Source organism: Chelonoidis abingdonii, unplaced genomic scaffold, assembly GCF_003597395.2.
Source record: "Chelonoidis abingdonii isolate Lonesome George unplaced genomic scaffold, CheloAbing_2.0 scaffold0008, whole genome shotgun sequence".
Taxonomy (NCBI): Eukaryota; Metazoa; Chordata; order Testudines; family Testudinidae; genus Chelonoidis; species Chelonoidis abingdonii.
This window is the reverse complement of record NW_027424269.1, coordinates 70,660-85,497: the sequence shown is the minus strand read 5'-3', so window position 1 is coordinate 85,497 and position 14,838 is coordinate 70,660. Positions and strand designations below refer to the sequence as shown.

The window sequence follows — 14,838 nt, the reverse complement described above, 5'->3', positions numbered from 1 at the left end:
GAGGAGGCTGCTCTTCAAGGGGTGAGTTGCCCACAATGGGGGTGGCCACCCCTAGATGTAGGGGAATAGAGTACTGAGCCAGACTCCAGCAAGGTGCTAATTCCTTTATTATAATGATTCTCCAGCTGGCTTGGGCACCCCTACCCTGAGCACATGCTGCTGTGGAAGTCCCCTGGCACACTGGCTGTAGGCACCATCCCCATAGTCCCTAATGCCCCCCACCCTCAGTCCTGAACTCCCTTTGGGCAGGGTCCCTGATTCCCCACCCCTATATCCATGGCCCCATAGCCCAGGGTCTCCTGTGTCCTCCTAGTTCAGTGCCACAGTGGTTGGTGTCTCCAGGGCCGGCCTGCAGAGTGTGTAGACATAGTAGCACATGCCACCAAGGTGCCCGATTTCCTGCACTGTCACGCCAGGTGCCCCAGCCTGCTCCAGGAAAGGGACCCTGGCATCTGGGTCCTCATCTGAGAACTGCAGCAAGCTGCCCCCAGGGCGCAGCACCCGGAGGCACTCGGCCACCAGCCGCCTGGCCTGGCTTGGTCCCTGGGCGCAGCGCAGCAGTGAATCACAGGTGCCCTTGTCCAGCACCAGGTGGAAAGAACCATCCCCAAAGCCACCCCCCTCAAGGTCAGTGGCATCAGCTACATGGAGGTGAAGCTGGGAGAGGGGGTGTCGGGGTGGGGGGACCTCCTGGAGCAGCCGGTGAAGAGACCTGATGGCCACAGGTGACACATCCACACAGGAGATGTGGACAGGGTGTGGGGAGTCCCGGTATAGCCCCAGGCTCAGATCTGAAGTGCCACAGCCGACTTCGAGCACCCGAGTGGGGCTGGGATTGGGTTCAGGGGGGCCGCACCCCTGCAGGGCCGGGAGCAGGAGCCCAGAGATGGCCATGTAGTCGAAGAACCAGTTGAAATGGCTGGGGGTGCCAGCTGTGTCCTGCTGTGTGTAGAAGCGGTCCCATGTGCCAGGCTGGGCCATGCTGTGGAGCAGGCCATCTGGGAAGAGGAAAAAGGGGTCAGTCCACGGGCTGGGGAGTTGGTGGGGGGAGGGGAGAAGATCCCAGCAGGGCCAATGGGGAGGGGTCTGAAGCTCTATAGAGCCTGGATTGCCCAGTCTCAGCTCAAGCCTAGGCCGTATCCCAGCCCTGTGGAGCTATGATGGAGGGGTATTGGAGAGCCCCTGTTACCCATGCTGACTCCCCTTGGGTGGCTGGGTGATGCAGAGGGTGCAACCCCACCCTGGAGCCCAGAGTCGCCTGGGGGGAGGGGAGTGGGGCAATTTTCCCCAGGCCCCGCCACGGGTCCCCACAAGAGTTTTTCAGTGCCCCTGGAGCAGGGTCCCTCACTCGCTCCGGGAGCCCCAGAAAACTCTCATGGGGCCCAGGCCTCCAGAGCTGCTTCTGCTCCCGGTCTTCGGCGGCAGGGAGTCCTTCCGCTCCAGGACCTGCTGCCGAAGTACCCCAAAGACCCACAGCAGGGGGTCCTTCCACCCTGGGACCCACCGCCAAAGTGCCAGACCCCTGAATCCTCTGGGTGGCCCTGCTGGAGCCAGCAGACAGAGACAAAGGATCCTGGACCAACCCTACATGGAGCCCACTTATGCTGCGTAGCTGGGGATGAGGTAAGTGAGACTGAATGCTCCATTTCTGGGGCTGTGATCCCCCTGCCAACTAGCCCCATGGTGCTAGGACCAGCCCTCCCCCCAGTCTGAGCCCATCTCCCCCATCATAACCCAGCCTGACTCCATATGACCTGGATCCTCACCTCTCCAAGTAACCCCATAGGGCAAGGACCCTTCCCACCTGTGTCTCCCAATCTGATCCCATCTCCTCCCACACCTCCTAACCTTACCCATAGGGCCGAGATCCCTATCTCCCCCACCCCTAGGCTGGTCTCATAGTGCTGGGCCCCAACTGTGTGACTCTCTCTCCCTGCCCCAGCTTGACCCCATGAGGCCAGGACTCCCACCTTCCCCCCAATCTATCTCCCCTACACCTCCCAGCCTTACCCCACGGGACCACCTCATCTCCCCTGCCCCCAGCATGATGGTCTAACCCAATGGGACCAAGACCCTCATCTTCTGCCCCTACAACTGATCCAATGGGACAGGGAACCCCCTTCCCTCACTCCATAGCTTCTCTCCCTCTGAACCTGCCTGTGCCCTGCCCAGTCCACTCCACCCCCCGCAGTACGTGGGAGACCCCTGGCGAGGGGAACTAGCACCCACTGTGGGGACCGGACACATCCCAGCCCATCCTGCCGGGGGGGGGGAGGGGAGGGCGCGCTTTGCCCCCCAGATCAACCCGCCGCGGAGTTGGCACCCACCTGCCCAGGAGCAGAGCGGCCGGAGCAGGGGCCCCAGGGCCGGGCCGCGCCACGCGGGGAGCATGAGCACTGCCATGCGGCTGGGCCTAAGCCCGGACTCCGGCTCCTCGGGGCGCGGCGGGGCCTCGCTGCCCCGCCCCCTTCCAGCAGCCCTGTGCTCCGGGAGGCCGGGCCAGGGACCCAGCCCTGGGCTCCGCCCCCCGCCGCTGTAACTCAAGCCTGAGCGCACGTTCCCCTCCCCCATGAAGCTACGTGGCTTCGGTCACAGCAACCAGCAGCGAGGGGCGGGGAGAGATTAGCCTCGTGCCGGCTCCTCTGTACTCCCTGGCTGCGCAGCACCGCCTAACCAGCCCCAGGGGGGCCCTGCCGCCCATTACTGAGTGGCTGGGTCATAGCCCCGGAGGAGGGTTCAGCTCCACAGGGATCTTTTCCTCGCTCAGTCAGCTTGGGCTCCACCACGTCTCCTCGCACAGACGGCTGAGGCCAGGCAGCGCTTTAACACGTGTCCCTCCCCCCCATGCCTATCCCGCAAACAGAAATCAACCAACAAGAGGAACTCCCTTCAAAGCTTTATTAGTACAAAGAGCATGTTCAGTGAGCTTTCGTGCCAGGCGTTCACGCGTCCTCTTCCTCCGCACTTCTGATCAGAGGCACCTGCTTTGCCAAGGTCAGGATCTCTTTAAACCCCATGCTACAGAGGCGTTAATGGAGGCGGGGACGGGACTTACCAAGCTGGCCCAGCAACAGAGCAAAGAATAGAACCACGGCCACCTGACTCCCAATGCAGGAGTCTCTCCAGCAGGCTGCACTGGCCCCTCCAGACAGAGCTCCGGCTCAGCCCCCACCCCACAAGCCCGCCTACGCAAAAACTTGCACTACTTCAAACTAGAACACTCACTCGTTTTAAAAGCAACTTCCCTTAACACTCTCCTCTGCCCAACAAATGTAAGCCAAATAGAAAGAAAGTTGGTTAAATGCAGGACCTCTTTGCTAAATTGTGCAAACAGACAAGTCTGAACAGTCACCTGCCCCATATCTGTGTCATATTGGGCCTGGAGCATTAGCTCTTCCACAGAGAGACGGGCACATTTTCAAAAGGGCTATGTGACACAGAAGCCCAATATCCCATTTTCAAACTCCTTGGGCACCTAAGAACCAGTCCCATTAATTCATGTGGGCTCAGCACCCCTAGGCCCACCATCAGCCCCCTGAAAGGGGTATTAATTCCACGCCTCCCCCCTCCCAAGCTCAAGTTTGAGCCCAAACCGCATGGGGCCAGTTGTACGCCAAGCTAAGTGCTATTTGCATGAGGATTAGGGACACTATGCCAGGCACTTTAGAGAGGAGGGGTCCTTCCCCTAGGAGCTGACAGCCCCAGGCATAGGAGGAAGAGTGCAGACATTCACACCCGCAGAATCACTCCCAACCCCTCGTTAGGCAGCAGGTCTCCTAGAGGCAGCAGGGCAGATCTGGAGAGGAGGTTGCAATAACATCGTGTCTGGTTTCAAGCCCAAGCGCCAGTGCGCTCTAGCGACAAGAGTAGAGCTGAGTCCTCCCGCCCTGCGGGAGCCTGAGAAGGAAAAAAAGATTGGTAAGAAATCCCTTCCCCACGATCTGTCACCAGGGCCAGCCTCCTCCAACCGCTGGCACAGAGCCTTACCCCCACCCCCCAGGAGAGCCCTCTAGTCGGGCAAATAGCCTCCTCGCAGGGCCGCAGCCGCGTGTCCCGGTGCTTGAGGATAGAACCAGCAGACGGGGAAGCCGCTGGCACCGAAGACAGAACACCTGGGGGATCGGATCCCCTTCCTCTGCCTCCGGAGCATTACAGAGCCGGGCACCGCACCGCCCGGGCCTGCCAAGAAAAGGAGGCGCCGCCCTAGGACCCCTAGAACGATGCTTCCCGATATCCAGCCACCACTGGCCATCCCCGTTCCGAGCCCCAGCCAGTCACCGCTCTCACCTCAGAGCCCCAGATCAGGCGAAAAATTCTCACTAGCAACGTACCGCATGTGCCTTACGCCCGATCCCGCCTGCTTACAAGACAGGCCAGGGAGGGACTCCATGTGCCGGGGAAGGGGCGTGGTCTAGTGCGCCTTCGTTGTGACTGGCCAGACGGCCTCCCAATCAGAGAGCTGCATCCGGCTCGACCCAATCAGAGAACGCATTTCGAATTCAAATCCCCAGCGCGGCCGGACGAAGGTAGGACACGTGTCTGGGGGAGGTGGGAGGAATGAACCGGAAGACAAGTGTGATGATCACATCACGGGGTGTAACCCGCCAGCACCCGGAAGTGCTTTCGTCGGGGACCGCGAGACCAGGCGCATGTGGGTGCAGCATGGGGACCCCAGGAGGGAAAATCAACCGACCCCGAACGGTGACTGAGAGCCACCCAGCCTTACCCCCGGGGCCCTCCCCAGCGTACTCCACCCAGTGCCCTCCCAGTCCCCATAATCATCCAGTCTCTCATGGGTCTTGTACGGGATTCCCCTCGTGGCCTCAAACCATCTCCTGTGGTTCCTCTCTATGGCCCCCATAGCTCAGCCCTGCCTCTCCCTTTGCGTCATGCCCAGTCGCTCCTCAGATCCTCTTTGGCGGGTTCCTTCTTCCCATTATCTTGTCTTTGAGCCCCCCCCCCCCCCCGGAAATCGTACACCCTGATCCCCAGTTCTGAAACGTATTATCTCCTTGGGACACCAGCCCCATCACCCTTTTCCCCCACAAGTGTTCTGTGGTGCTTCTGCAGTGCTGAGCCCCAGGCCCTTGCTTCCTGCCTCCCCCAACCCTGGGTTGAAAACGGGTGGGGGTGGAGGATTTTATTTCTTGCCAACTCCCAAATTCTGTCTGACTCCCAACAAGCTGGTGACCATCAGACCCTCCCTCCTCCTGCATTGTCATTTGCTAAATGTATTATGATCTGGATTCTATACTGTTTTGCTGGGTCTGTGGCTTTGTGTCCTGTGCCCCTCTCCCTACCTTCCACCTGGGGTTTCCTAGCCCCTTGGCTGCTCCAGAGGTGCTACTGGTGCCAGGTGGTGAGTTAAGAGCCTTGTGCCTTTTCTCCCATAGGAGCTGAAGAAAAACCTCTTCAAAAGACGTCGGGTTTTAAGCAAAGAGAAAAGAAGGAAGCATCAGATCACAGGAGCAGTGGTGGACAAGGGGCTGATCACCATCCACCACCTGAAGAAGCGTGCGTGAGTCCCCCCAGAGGATCCAGATACTACTCTGAGACGGAGGGCCAGGGAAGGGCATTTAACTATCCCAGCTCAGAATAAGCTCAGTGGCCCCAAGAAACATTCAGGCCTCACCATCTCTTCAGACACTTGGATTCTATCCCCAGCTTTGGAAGAGTTGTGGGGTCTACTGGTTAGAGCAGGGGGCTCTGGGATCCAAGGCTCTTGATTTCTGTTCCCAGCTCTAGGAAGGGAGTGGGGTCTGTGGTTTTAACATGCAACTCTTCCTGTTACCACTGGACTCCAGTGAGTACCTGCACCTGGGAGGTAATAGAGGCTGCTGATTCAGCTGTTTCTCCTGGCTCCTACCCCGTCTCTGGGTGTAATATGGCTTTGGGTATCTCCCCACACAGTTCCAGCTCGCGAGCCAACATCACCCTCTCAGGGAAGAAGCGAAGGAAGCTGATGAAGCAGATCCGTCATGCTGCCAAGGAGAAAGCCACCATGCAGGGTAACCCCTCCTTGGCCGTGACCCATGGGGTTTGGAGGAGGGAGGGTGTGCGTGGTCAGGGTCCTGAAATGAGTGAGTAACCCAAAGGGGGCAAATGAAGCTAACAGTAGGGATGGACAGACTCTGCTTTGTAGAGGGGGCAGGGCTCAGGGTCTTCCAGCTCTTAAAATCTCATGATGCCCACAATCCCCAGAACCTTCTGGGGCTTCCTGGCTAGTCCAGCATCCATAATGCTGGACTGGGCCATGGGTGGGATGGGATCAAATTCCTGCCCCCACCACAGACTCCCGGTATGGCTTTGGAGGAGTCATTTCATCCCTTTGAGCCTCAGTTCTTAGTCTGTCCAGTGGGGATAATGATCTCTTCTCTGTGAGGGGGCCCATCACATCTTGGCCAGGCTATGTGCAGCATGACAGGGATTACACTACTGTTATATGCGCACAGATGATTTTCCTTTTGTCTTGGGCAAAGTTGAAGCTGTGAACCTGGCACAGACAAAAAAAATCACTGGCAGTGGCAGGAGGAAGAAACCTGCAGCCTCCCAAGACGTGGAGATGAAGGAAGCAGAGGCTGGGCCAGGACTGGACAGCTGAACCACCGACTCCAAACCTTGGAATTTGCCCCACCCTTGCTTGCTGCGTTGTTGCCTGCAGCTCTGTGACTTTCCAACCTCCTTTCCAGGATTCTTGGGGCAGACAGTGTCTTGGTCTCATTCTCCTGGCTCTACTCTATGCCAGACCCTGAGTGAATGGTCAGCTCCCAGCGTCTCTGGCCTCTACTTGCTTTTCTAGAGCTGAAGCAATGCCAATCCCATCTATGTGGGAAGTGACTGGCTGAACTGGGGTTTTGACATGTGACTCAGTGGTATCCTGTGAAAGAAATAAAATCATGGCTGGTCCCTCCGTGGGGCCAGAGGCACTTGGCGTCTCAGCTTGTTTGTGCTGCTGCCTTTATGGCTCTTCCATTGCGCCCCTCATCCCAGCAGTCTGTGCTCAGCATGGCAGCTGTAAGTCAGGATTTGTTTGCGGGAGGGAAGGGGACAGTGTCCGTGTGTGAAAAGAACCACCTTTGGAGTTTACCATCTCCCTCTGGCTGGACCCCTAGAGGGACAAGCAAGGGTGGGAGGGGCTTTTTTGGTAATGAATAGTCTGCTTCTGCTTGGCCTTTAGGAGATAGGAACTGAGCTGGGGTAGGTGGGTTGCAGGGCAGCGGTTGTGGTGGGTCATTCCCCTTCAGGTTGAGCATCGGGAGGGCTCTTCCTGGCGGAGGGGCTGACTGTGCTGTGAGTGTCTGGAGGGAAGCTCACAGTTGTGTTAGTACAGCCATGACCAGGTGCAGCAGGGAGCCTGTTCCCTTTATTGGCCGAACACCCAGGGAAACTTCTCCAGCCCCGGTTAGCAATAAGCAGACTCAGGGAATGTGCTGAGTTTCATGCTGGCATGATGGCTTCCTTGGCAGAAGGGGATGCTGCCCACATGCAGAGGGCATTTCATACACTAAGGGGTGAGGGGTCAGGAGGAACTGTGGGAAGAGGGTCAAGGAAGCTCCTACCTTACAGCTACTGCTGGACTGCACAGTCTGTATGAGGTGGTGGGGGTGCATGACTGAAACTGGGTATCGCACCTGGGGTAAAGAGGGGCCTGCTGTATCATTATTGCCACTAACAGCATCAAACTGGGTCAGGGCAGTGCCAAGATGTTCCCCACTAAGCCTACAGGCAGGACTGACCAGTGGGCACAACAGGCTATGCATTATCTCCATCAACAGGGATCTTGCTGCTAGAGACAAAAGACTGAGGGATCACTACTGGTGCATGAATGAGGCAGGATGCTGGCCTAAAGGGGCCATATCAACCAGCTCAGAACCCCAACCCTGCTCCTGCTTTCATTAGTCACTGACAAAGCTTCTATGGGTGGCAGGGGGATAGGTAGAGCCCTGCACAGATACAAAAATTAGGATCCAAAAGATGGCAAACAATACAACCACATCCATGGATGCAGATATCTCTGGATCTAAAGCGGATATTTGCAGGGCTATAGGGATAGGCATGTGCTTTACTGTCCCAATTGGGAGGGCAGGTCCCTTGGGAATGTCCTGAGGGGACTTGGGATGGGAGGAACCTCTACTGGCTGTCCCAGCACTGGAGGGAGGTAGGGCTATCTTGGGGATCCAGGCTGTCCCTCTGTTCTAGCCTTGCTGCCAGACCTAGCATGTGTTTGGCACAAACTGTTCTGTGCTGGGGGATGGCGGAGACACCCAAAAGTGAAACCCTTTCATATGGGAACCCAGCACGGCCTAGATGTCTCCAGCCTAAATTTCTGCTCAGGCTCCAGCCCAGACCGCGAACTCACCACCAACCTCACAGTCTCCCTTCCCACAATTCAGAACTTGGCAAATCTCCAGTGCAGGACCCACTATCCAAGCCCCCCCCCCCCCCCCCAGCTGATCATCTCCTCAGAGCCTGGCCCCCAGCTCAGCATCCAGCCTGTCAGCCAGATTCCCAAATCCATTCCCTACTGAGACACCCCATCTAGCCCATTTCCACCAACCTCGCACCCTCCCTGGCCTGAGCATCATCTCCCCAGCGTACCGGGGCAGGAACCTCCATATCGGGCACCAGGTGCGGGAGGGCCCGTTTCGCTGTGACGCCTTCCCCCAGTGCGCAGGCGCGGAGCGAGCCTGGGTGCTGGCGCCGGGACCCCCTGGCCCGGGATGTCAGCGCTGTGCGACCCCCCGGGGGCGGCGCCGCCAGGGCCGCCCCAGAACCCGGCCCACAGGGCCCACCCGCTGCTCAGGTACCGGGAGCCCCCAAGCAGACCTCCGACTGGGACCCCCCGAGCCCCTCCCCCCGGGCAGGGACCTCTCCCTGGGAACCCCAGGAACGGGGATGCCCCATGGCGAAACCTCCAGCGCCACAACCCCTCCCACAGGGACCTCACGCTAGGACCCTGGCAAAGCCCGTCACAGGGAACTCTAGTCTGGGGTCCTGAGCCCATCACCCTTCCTCCTTCCCCACACCCCTCCCTGACCAGATCCCACCTCCCAGGAGCAGGGACCCTTTCCCTCCAGCTGCCCAGCAGGAAATCCCCACTGCCCCCTTCACCTGGAGCCCCATAATCCCTACCTCTACCCTGGGAATTTGATCCCTAGCTAGAGCCCCCATGGTCCCTCTGCTGCTTGGCAGAGACCTCCCAAGCAGCAAATTCCCCTTTCTCCATGTTTTGGAGGCCTACAACTCATCTGACCAGGCCACCCAACTGCCCCAGCAAGGTACCTCCCTACCAGGTAGGGACTGATCACAGTCCCTTCCTGAAATCCCCTTCTTCTCTAAGTCCTGGAGCCCCATGATAGCTTTATAGGTCTGCTCTCTCCTGGGTCATCAGGTGCTGCTTGATGTTGGGGGAGCAAGGTTTAAAGCCCAGCCCGAGTGGGTTGTAGGATACCATCCATGTTATAATGGACTCCCTAATGCATGAGAAAAGGAATTGCAGGCTGTCGACCCCTTTGTAGGATGAATGACTGGCGGCCACTCCAGAATCCTTGGTTCTGCTCTCCCTCTCTCTGTGCCCCTCCAGTGTTGTGGGCCCCCCCAAACCTCCAGGTGCTAAAACCATGTGGGAGTGAATTTTGGGGTCCCACATCTTGTGCTCCAGAGCTCAGAATCCTTCTGGGATGTCAGGCTGCTATCTTGATATGTATATATTCTTCATCTCTGCAATATTTGGGTGCCCCACGCTCACTCATCTCTATAGCACCCTTTTCATCCCCACTGTAGCCAGGAACAGAACCCAGCTTTCCTGGTTCTGAGTCAAGTGCCCTACCCACTAGATACTCCCATCCCTCCCACCCCTGATAGCATGTGTGCTGGTGATGAGGATGATGGTGAGGAGACTTGGGATCCAGGCCTCAAGGGAGGTTGCAACATACATCCCTGCTTGCAGCCTGATGCTATCTGTGCTTCCCCCTCTTGCTCACAGTTCCCAGGAGCTGGCCCAGGAGATCAAAGCCTTCCTGAGCGGTGTGGACCCTGTGCATGGTAACAAATTGACCATCAAGGAACATGCCCGCTGTGCCATCCTGCTGCTGCGCAGCCTGCCCCCTGCGCGCAGTGCCGTGCTGGAGCATCTGCGCAATGTCTTCGATGAGTATGTCTGCACCTACCTGTTGGAGCTGGAGAGCAGTGAGGCGGGGCTGGGTGCCAGGCGGACTCAGGGGCCCAACCTGGATGACGTTGTGCAGGAGATCCAGAATGTGCTGTCTGAGTTTGTCCGCATGAACCCCAAGGCCTGGGCACCCGTGGTCTCAGCCTGGTCCATAGACCTGATGGGGCAGCTGAGCAGCAAGTACGCAGGGCGGCACGGTGTGCCCCATGCCTCCAGCCTCAATGAGCTGCTGCAGCTGTGGATGTCGTGTAAGGCCACTCGGACGCTGATGGACATCTACACCCAGTGCCTGTCTTCCATGATCAGTACGTGCCCCGATGCCTGTGTGGATGCCCTGCTGGACACCTCAGTGCAGCATTCTCCGCACTTCGACTGGGTGGTGGCTCACATTGGCTCCTCTTTCCCCAACACCATCATCAGCCGTGTCCTCTCCTGCGGCCTCAAAGACTTCTGCGTCCACGGGGCAGCCCCTGTTGACCTGCTCTTCCCCACTGCTGCTGACAAGCGGGTGCCCAAGATTGCCTCGGTGGTGGGCATCCTGGGCCACCTGGCCTCACGCCACTCAGACAGCATCAAGCAGGAGCTGCTGCGGATGTTCCACGAGAGCCTGGGCCCTGTGCGTGACCAGCAGCAGAAAGCTACAGTGCCCTTCCTGCTGCAGCTGGCCGTCATGTCGCCCATGCTGTTGGGGACCATCTCCTCTGAACTGGTGGACTCCCTCAAGCCGAGCGTGCTGAGCCAGCTGCACCAGCACTTCGCTGCACTGCCCCGCGAGGATCTGGAGAACATGGTGAGCATAGTAGTGCATCTCATCTGCCAGACGTCAGCAGGGGCCTACCGTATCCTGCAGTTCCTGGTCAACACGGCCATGCCAGCCTCAGTCATCACCACACCAGGGCTGGCTGTCCATGACAGCGTGCGTGAGGCCTGTGACCGCATCATCCAGCTGTTGCTGCTCAACCTGCAGAAGCTGGTGTACAACCGGGGCTCGGCAAGCCTGGGAGATGCCCCGCCCCGGGCTGTGCCCTTCCTGGATGAGCTGAAGGGCCACGTGCGGGAGCTGTGTGTGGAGACGCTGCGGCTAGAGCGCAAGCGCTTCCTGTGGCAGCACCAGCTGCTGGGGCTCCTCTCAGTCTACTGCACCCCCAGCTGCGCCACAGATGCCCTTTTCTACCTGCTTACGCTGGCCCGGAGCCAGGAGGAACTGGGCCTGGCCACGCAGCTCTACGCTGTGCTCAGCTCCTGCATGAGTGACCTGCTGCCAGCCACTGTCAAGAAGTGCGTGTGCCAGATCCACACAGGGGGGCTGTCGGAGCAGCACATGGTGCAGCTGTTCCACAACCTGGCCCTGATTGTGCAGTGGGAGGGAGAGGGCCCTGCCTCCATGAGCACCCAGCTAGGGACTGTCCTCTCTCTGCACCTCAACGACCTCGGGCAGCTGCTGCTGCATCGCAATCCTGAAGTGGCTGAGGCTGCCTCCCTGCTGCTCTCCGTCTGTCCCTTGCCCCGGGCCATCCGGCCGGCTCACTTGCTTGTCATCATCCGTTCAGCTGTGCACCAGTTCTTCCTAGTGCTGCACCGCCAGTGCCCCACGGGCATCAGCTACAGCACCCGGCTGCTCTCCCGTCTTAGTGGGGCCTCTCCAGCTGCCATGAAGGCCATCCTGCAGCAGCTGGTGGAGGGAGCCCTGCACCCAGGGAATGCTGAGCTCTTTGGAGGCCTGGCCAAGCCGCCTGCTGGGGATGACACCAGCCTGGAAGGCACCAGGATCTCCCTGTTGGACATCAACCGGCGCTTCACGACTGCTGTCAATTTCTCTGGCAGTGTGTGGTCAGTATTTCATGCTGGGGTGATTGGGCGTGGGCTGAAGCCACCCCAGCCCACCCGGCAGCAGGAGCCTGAGGAGATTGTGCACAATGTCCAGAACTTCCTGAGCTTGCTGCTGCGCTGCTGCCGGGGTGGGCGCTACGGTGCACCTGAACCCCTGGCCCACACAGCGGCTGTCAACCCCGAGGCAGCCAAGGCAGTGGCTGTAGTGCTGGTGGAGAGCATCTGCCCCGACGTCACCAACAGTGAGCTGGGCTGGCCGCCCGAGGAGCACACCCGCAGCACGGTGGAGCGCGACATCCAGATCTGCCGGCGTTTCCGTGACAACCCACTGCTCTTCCAGCTGCTGCGGCTGGTGGCAGCTGGCCCCCCAGCCCTGTGCTACTGCTCCGTGCTGTTGCGTGGCCTGCTAGCCACCCTCATGGCCCACTGGGAGGCCTCACGTCACGGTGACACCACCAGCTCACCGTGGCACCTGCATGCCTCCTGCGCCCTGGTGGCCTGCATGGCCGAGGGCTCCCTGCTGCCGCCAGTGCTTGGCAACATGCATGAGATCTTCCATCAGCTGGCGCCCTTCGAGGTGCATCTGCTGCTGCTGAGCGTCTGGGACTACATGCGAGACAACAGCCCCCTGCCCCAGAAGTTCACCTTCCAGGCCGATAAGGGGCTTTTCTTCCGTGACTTCTCCCGTGACTGTGATGTTGGGAAGTATCTCTGTGTGCTGCACAGTGTGCTGCACAAGCATATCGACCGCCTGGGGCTGCTGTCAGGGCGCTTCCAGACCTAGCACTGGCCCCCATATTAGGACAGTCCTGGACTTCTCCCACCTCCCAGAGCACAGCCACCTCTGCCATCTCAGGACGGTCCCAGACTTAGCTCCTGCCCCACTCCTAAGACACTGCAGTGGCTGCTTGAGTGGGGGGGGATGGGACATTTGACTCTTTAATTGGTGTAAAAAAAAAACCAACTGTAATATTCTCCTAGGGTTCGGTGAGGGGGTCACAGCACCTCCTACATAGTCCCTGGAGCTGCAGGCAGGAGCTGGCGCAGCTGGCACTGGGGAAACTCCACCCCCTTGTCAGTTTCTCTCAGGGACTGGGAGCTTTAGTTTCTGGTTCCAAGGGGCTTGGTGGCCTAGGTTTGGGCTGCCCTGGAGTAGTGAAGGGCCCTGGGCCACCCATAGTGAAGCACTGAGCATGCTCAGCAGGTCCCAAGGCCCCATCAGCTCACTGCAAGTGCTCCCAGGCTGCTGGGCTCTTGTCTCCCCACCCCCTGTGGGGGGGATTACAGCAGGGCCACAAAGTCATGTCTTTGCCCTGGGACCCAGCTAGAGAAACTGACAGGGGGTTGGAAGTGGGGGATGCAGATGTGTTGAGTATTTCTGCTCCAGCCCACCTTCTCCCACACTCCCTGGTGCTGCTGAGCCAGGCCTGGGTGGATTCTGTTCCTGCTCTGTTTTTAGAGCTGCTATGGATAAGGGGGTCTCAACAGAGGGTAGACACTTAAGGGTCAAAACCAGCCTCCACCTCCATCTACCACTGTTGGATGGGCTCTGCTGTGGATAGCAGGGGCTGTGTGTTGGGGCAGCCTGGCTCAATCATCCTCCAAGAACCATTTCTCTATTGTCATGGCCGCCAACCACATCCTGCTTTGGGGTCAATGGAACAGGAATTGTCTGAAGACTCCAGCTCTTCAGGGGGACAAAGGGGTGCCACATCCCACACAGCTCAATCTGCTGTCACCTTTGCCAATTCCTTCTCCTTTTCAAAATAAAGACTGAGAAGGGACTGTTGCCCCTGCAGTTGGTGTTGGGGGGCGGGAGGGTAAGGCCCCAGGACCTGCAGCTTAGGGGTTGAGGAAGTTATAGCAGAGGAGTGGATGCATGTTGAGGGCCCCTGTGTTTGAGAGAGGCGTGCACATGGACTGGGTGTGAGTGGGTTGGGGTTGTGACTGGATGTGTTGCCAGCAGATGCAGGGGCGGCTCTAGACATTTCGCCACCCCAAGCATGGTGTCATGCCACAGGGGGTGCTCTGCTGCTTGCCGGTCCCGCAGCTCTGGTGGACCTCCCACAGATGTGCCCGCGGAGGGTCCGCTGGTTCCACGGCTTCAGTGGAGCCGCAGGACCAGTGGACCCTCCGCAGGCACGCCGCCCCAAGCATGTGCTTGGCATGCTGGGGTCTGGAGCCACCCCTGAGCAAATGTGATGGGGTGGGGGGCAGGATGCCTGGGTTCTACTCCCAGCTCTGGTTCACACTGGCTTTGTGATCGTGGGGGGGGGGGGGGGGGTAGGCATGTGACAAGGTACATGGGGGACTGTGTGTGTATGGCACCAGAAGCCCCCTCCTCCCGCTACGACTGAGCCACATCTGTTTCCTCCCTCTGAGCTGAGCCTGTGTGTGTCTGGGTCATGGCTTGGATGACCAGATGCCCCGATTTTATAGGGACAGTCCCGATTTTTGGGTCTTTTTCTTATATAGGCTCCTGTTAAACCCCACCCCTGTCCCGATTTTTCACACTTGCTGTCTGGTCCCCCTAGTCACGGGGAAGCTGTAACTTCTGCCCCAGGGGCCTGTTCGAGCCCCTCACCATTGCTGGGGCTGGAGGCTCTGGCTGCATGAGGGTGACCCTGCGGGAGCGTCAGCGCCAAGCGCTGCCGGAGCTCGGGAGCGTGGGCCGGGGCTGCGCGGCCCCCAGCGCTCAGGCAGGACGGAGCAGGAGCAGGGCCAGGCTCCCCCGGGCGTGGGCAGCAGCCGCGGAGCGTCACCTTGGCCTGGGGCGCGGAGCATCCGGCCGTAGCGCCGGGACTTCCGGGCACAGAACGGGGCACGAGCGGCCGGGC

General features: G+C 59.3%; 4 protein-coding genes, 1 long non-coding RNA gene and 1 other non-coding gene across 7 annotated transcripts in view; 2 read left to right on the top strand and 4 right to left on the bottom strand.

The window, feature by feature from the left end:
* The window catches only part of POLR2G (RNA polymerase II subunit G), a 197,474-nt gene that overhangs the window by 147,372 nt on the left and 35,264 nt on the right, over positions 1–14,838 (bottom strand). The window lies entirely within an intron of this gene.
* On the bottom strand, positions 90–2,450 carry CSKMT (citrate synthase lysine methyltransferase). Its single transcript, XM_032799191.2, has 2 exons — positions 2,328–2,450; positions 90–998 (listed from the first exon to the last, which is right to left on the bottom strand). The coding sequence occupies exons 1-2, from the start codon at positions 2,401–2,403 to the stop codon at positions 310–312; spliced, it is 765 nt and encodes a 254-aa protein (XP_032655082.1). The 5' UTR covers positions 2,404–2,450; the 3' UTR covers positions 90–309.
* On the bottom strand, positions 2,889–4,393 carry LOC116835922 (uncharacterized). Its single transcript, XR_004376335.1, has 2 exons — positions 4,288–4,393; positions 2,889–3,897 (listed from the first exon to the last, which is right to left on the bottom strand). It is a non-coding gene; the product is annotated as an uncharacterized LOC116835922 (long non-coding RNA).
* Positions 4,047–4,196, bottom strand: LOC116836345 (small nucleolar RNA SNORA57). Its single transcript, XR_004376439.1, has one exon. It is a non-coding gene; the product is annotated as a small nucleolar RNA SNORA57 (small nucleolar RNA).
* CUNH11orf98 (chromosome unknown C11orf98 homolog) lies at positions 4,585–6,938 on the top strand. Of its 2 annotated transcripts, none has more exons than XM_032799172.2 (4): positions 4,585–4,701; positions 5,394–5,518; positions 5,911–6,008; positions 6,453–6,938. In XM_032799172.2, exons 1-4 carry the CDS (start codon positions 4,663–4,665, stop codon positions 6,599–6,601), a joined length of 411 nt encoding a protein of 136 aa, XP_032655063.2. In that variant the 5' UTR covers positions 4,585–4,662; the 3' UTR covers positions 6,602–6,938. The 2 variants fall into 2 exon arrangements, with proteins under 2 accessions (XP_032655063.2, XP_032655071.2); XM_032799180.2 differs by having other exon boundaries at positions 4,588–4,701; positions 6,480–6,938.
* On the top strand, positions 8,643–13,785 carry INTS5 (integrator complex subunit 5). The gene is made up of 2 exons (XM_032799159.2): positions 8,643–8,803; positions 9,986–13,785. The coding sequence occupies exons 1-2, from the start codon at positions 8,721–8,723 to the stop codon at positions 12,783–12,785; spliced, it is 2,883 nt and encodes a 960-aa protein (XP_032655050.1). The 5' UTR covers positions 8,643–8,720; the 3' UTR covers positions 12,786–13,785.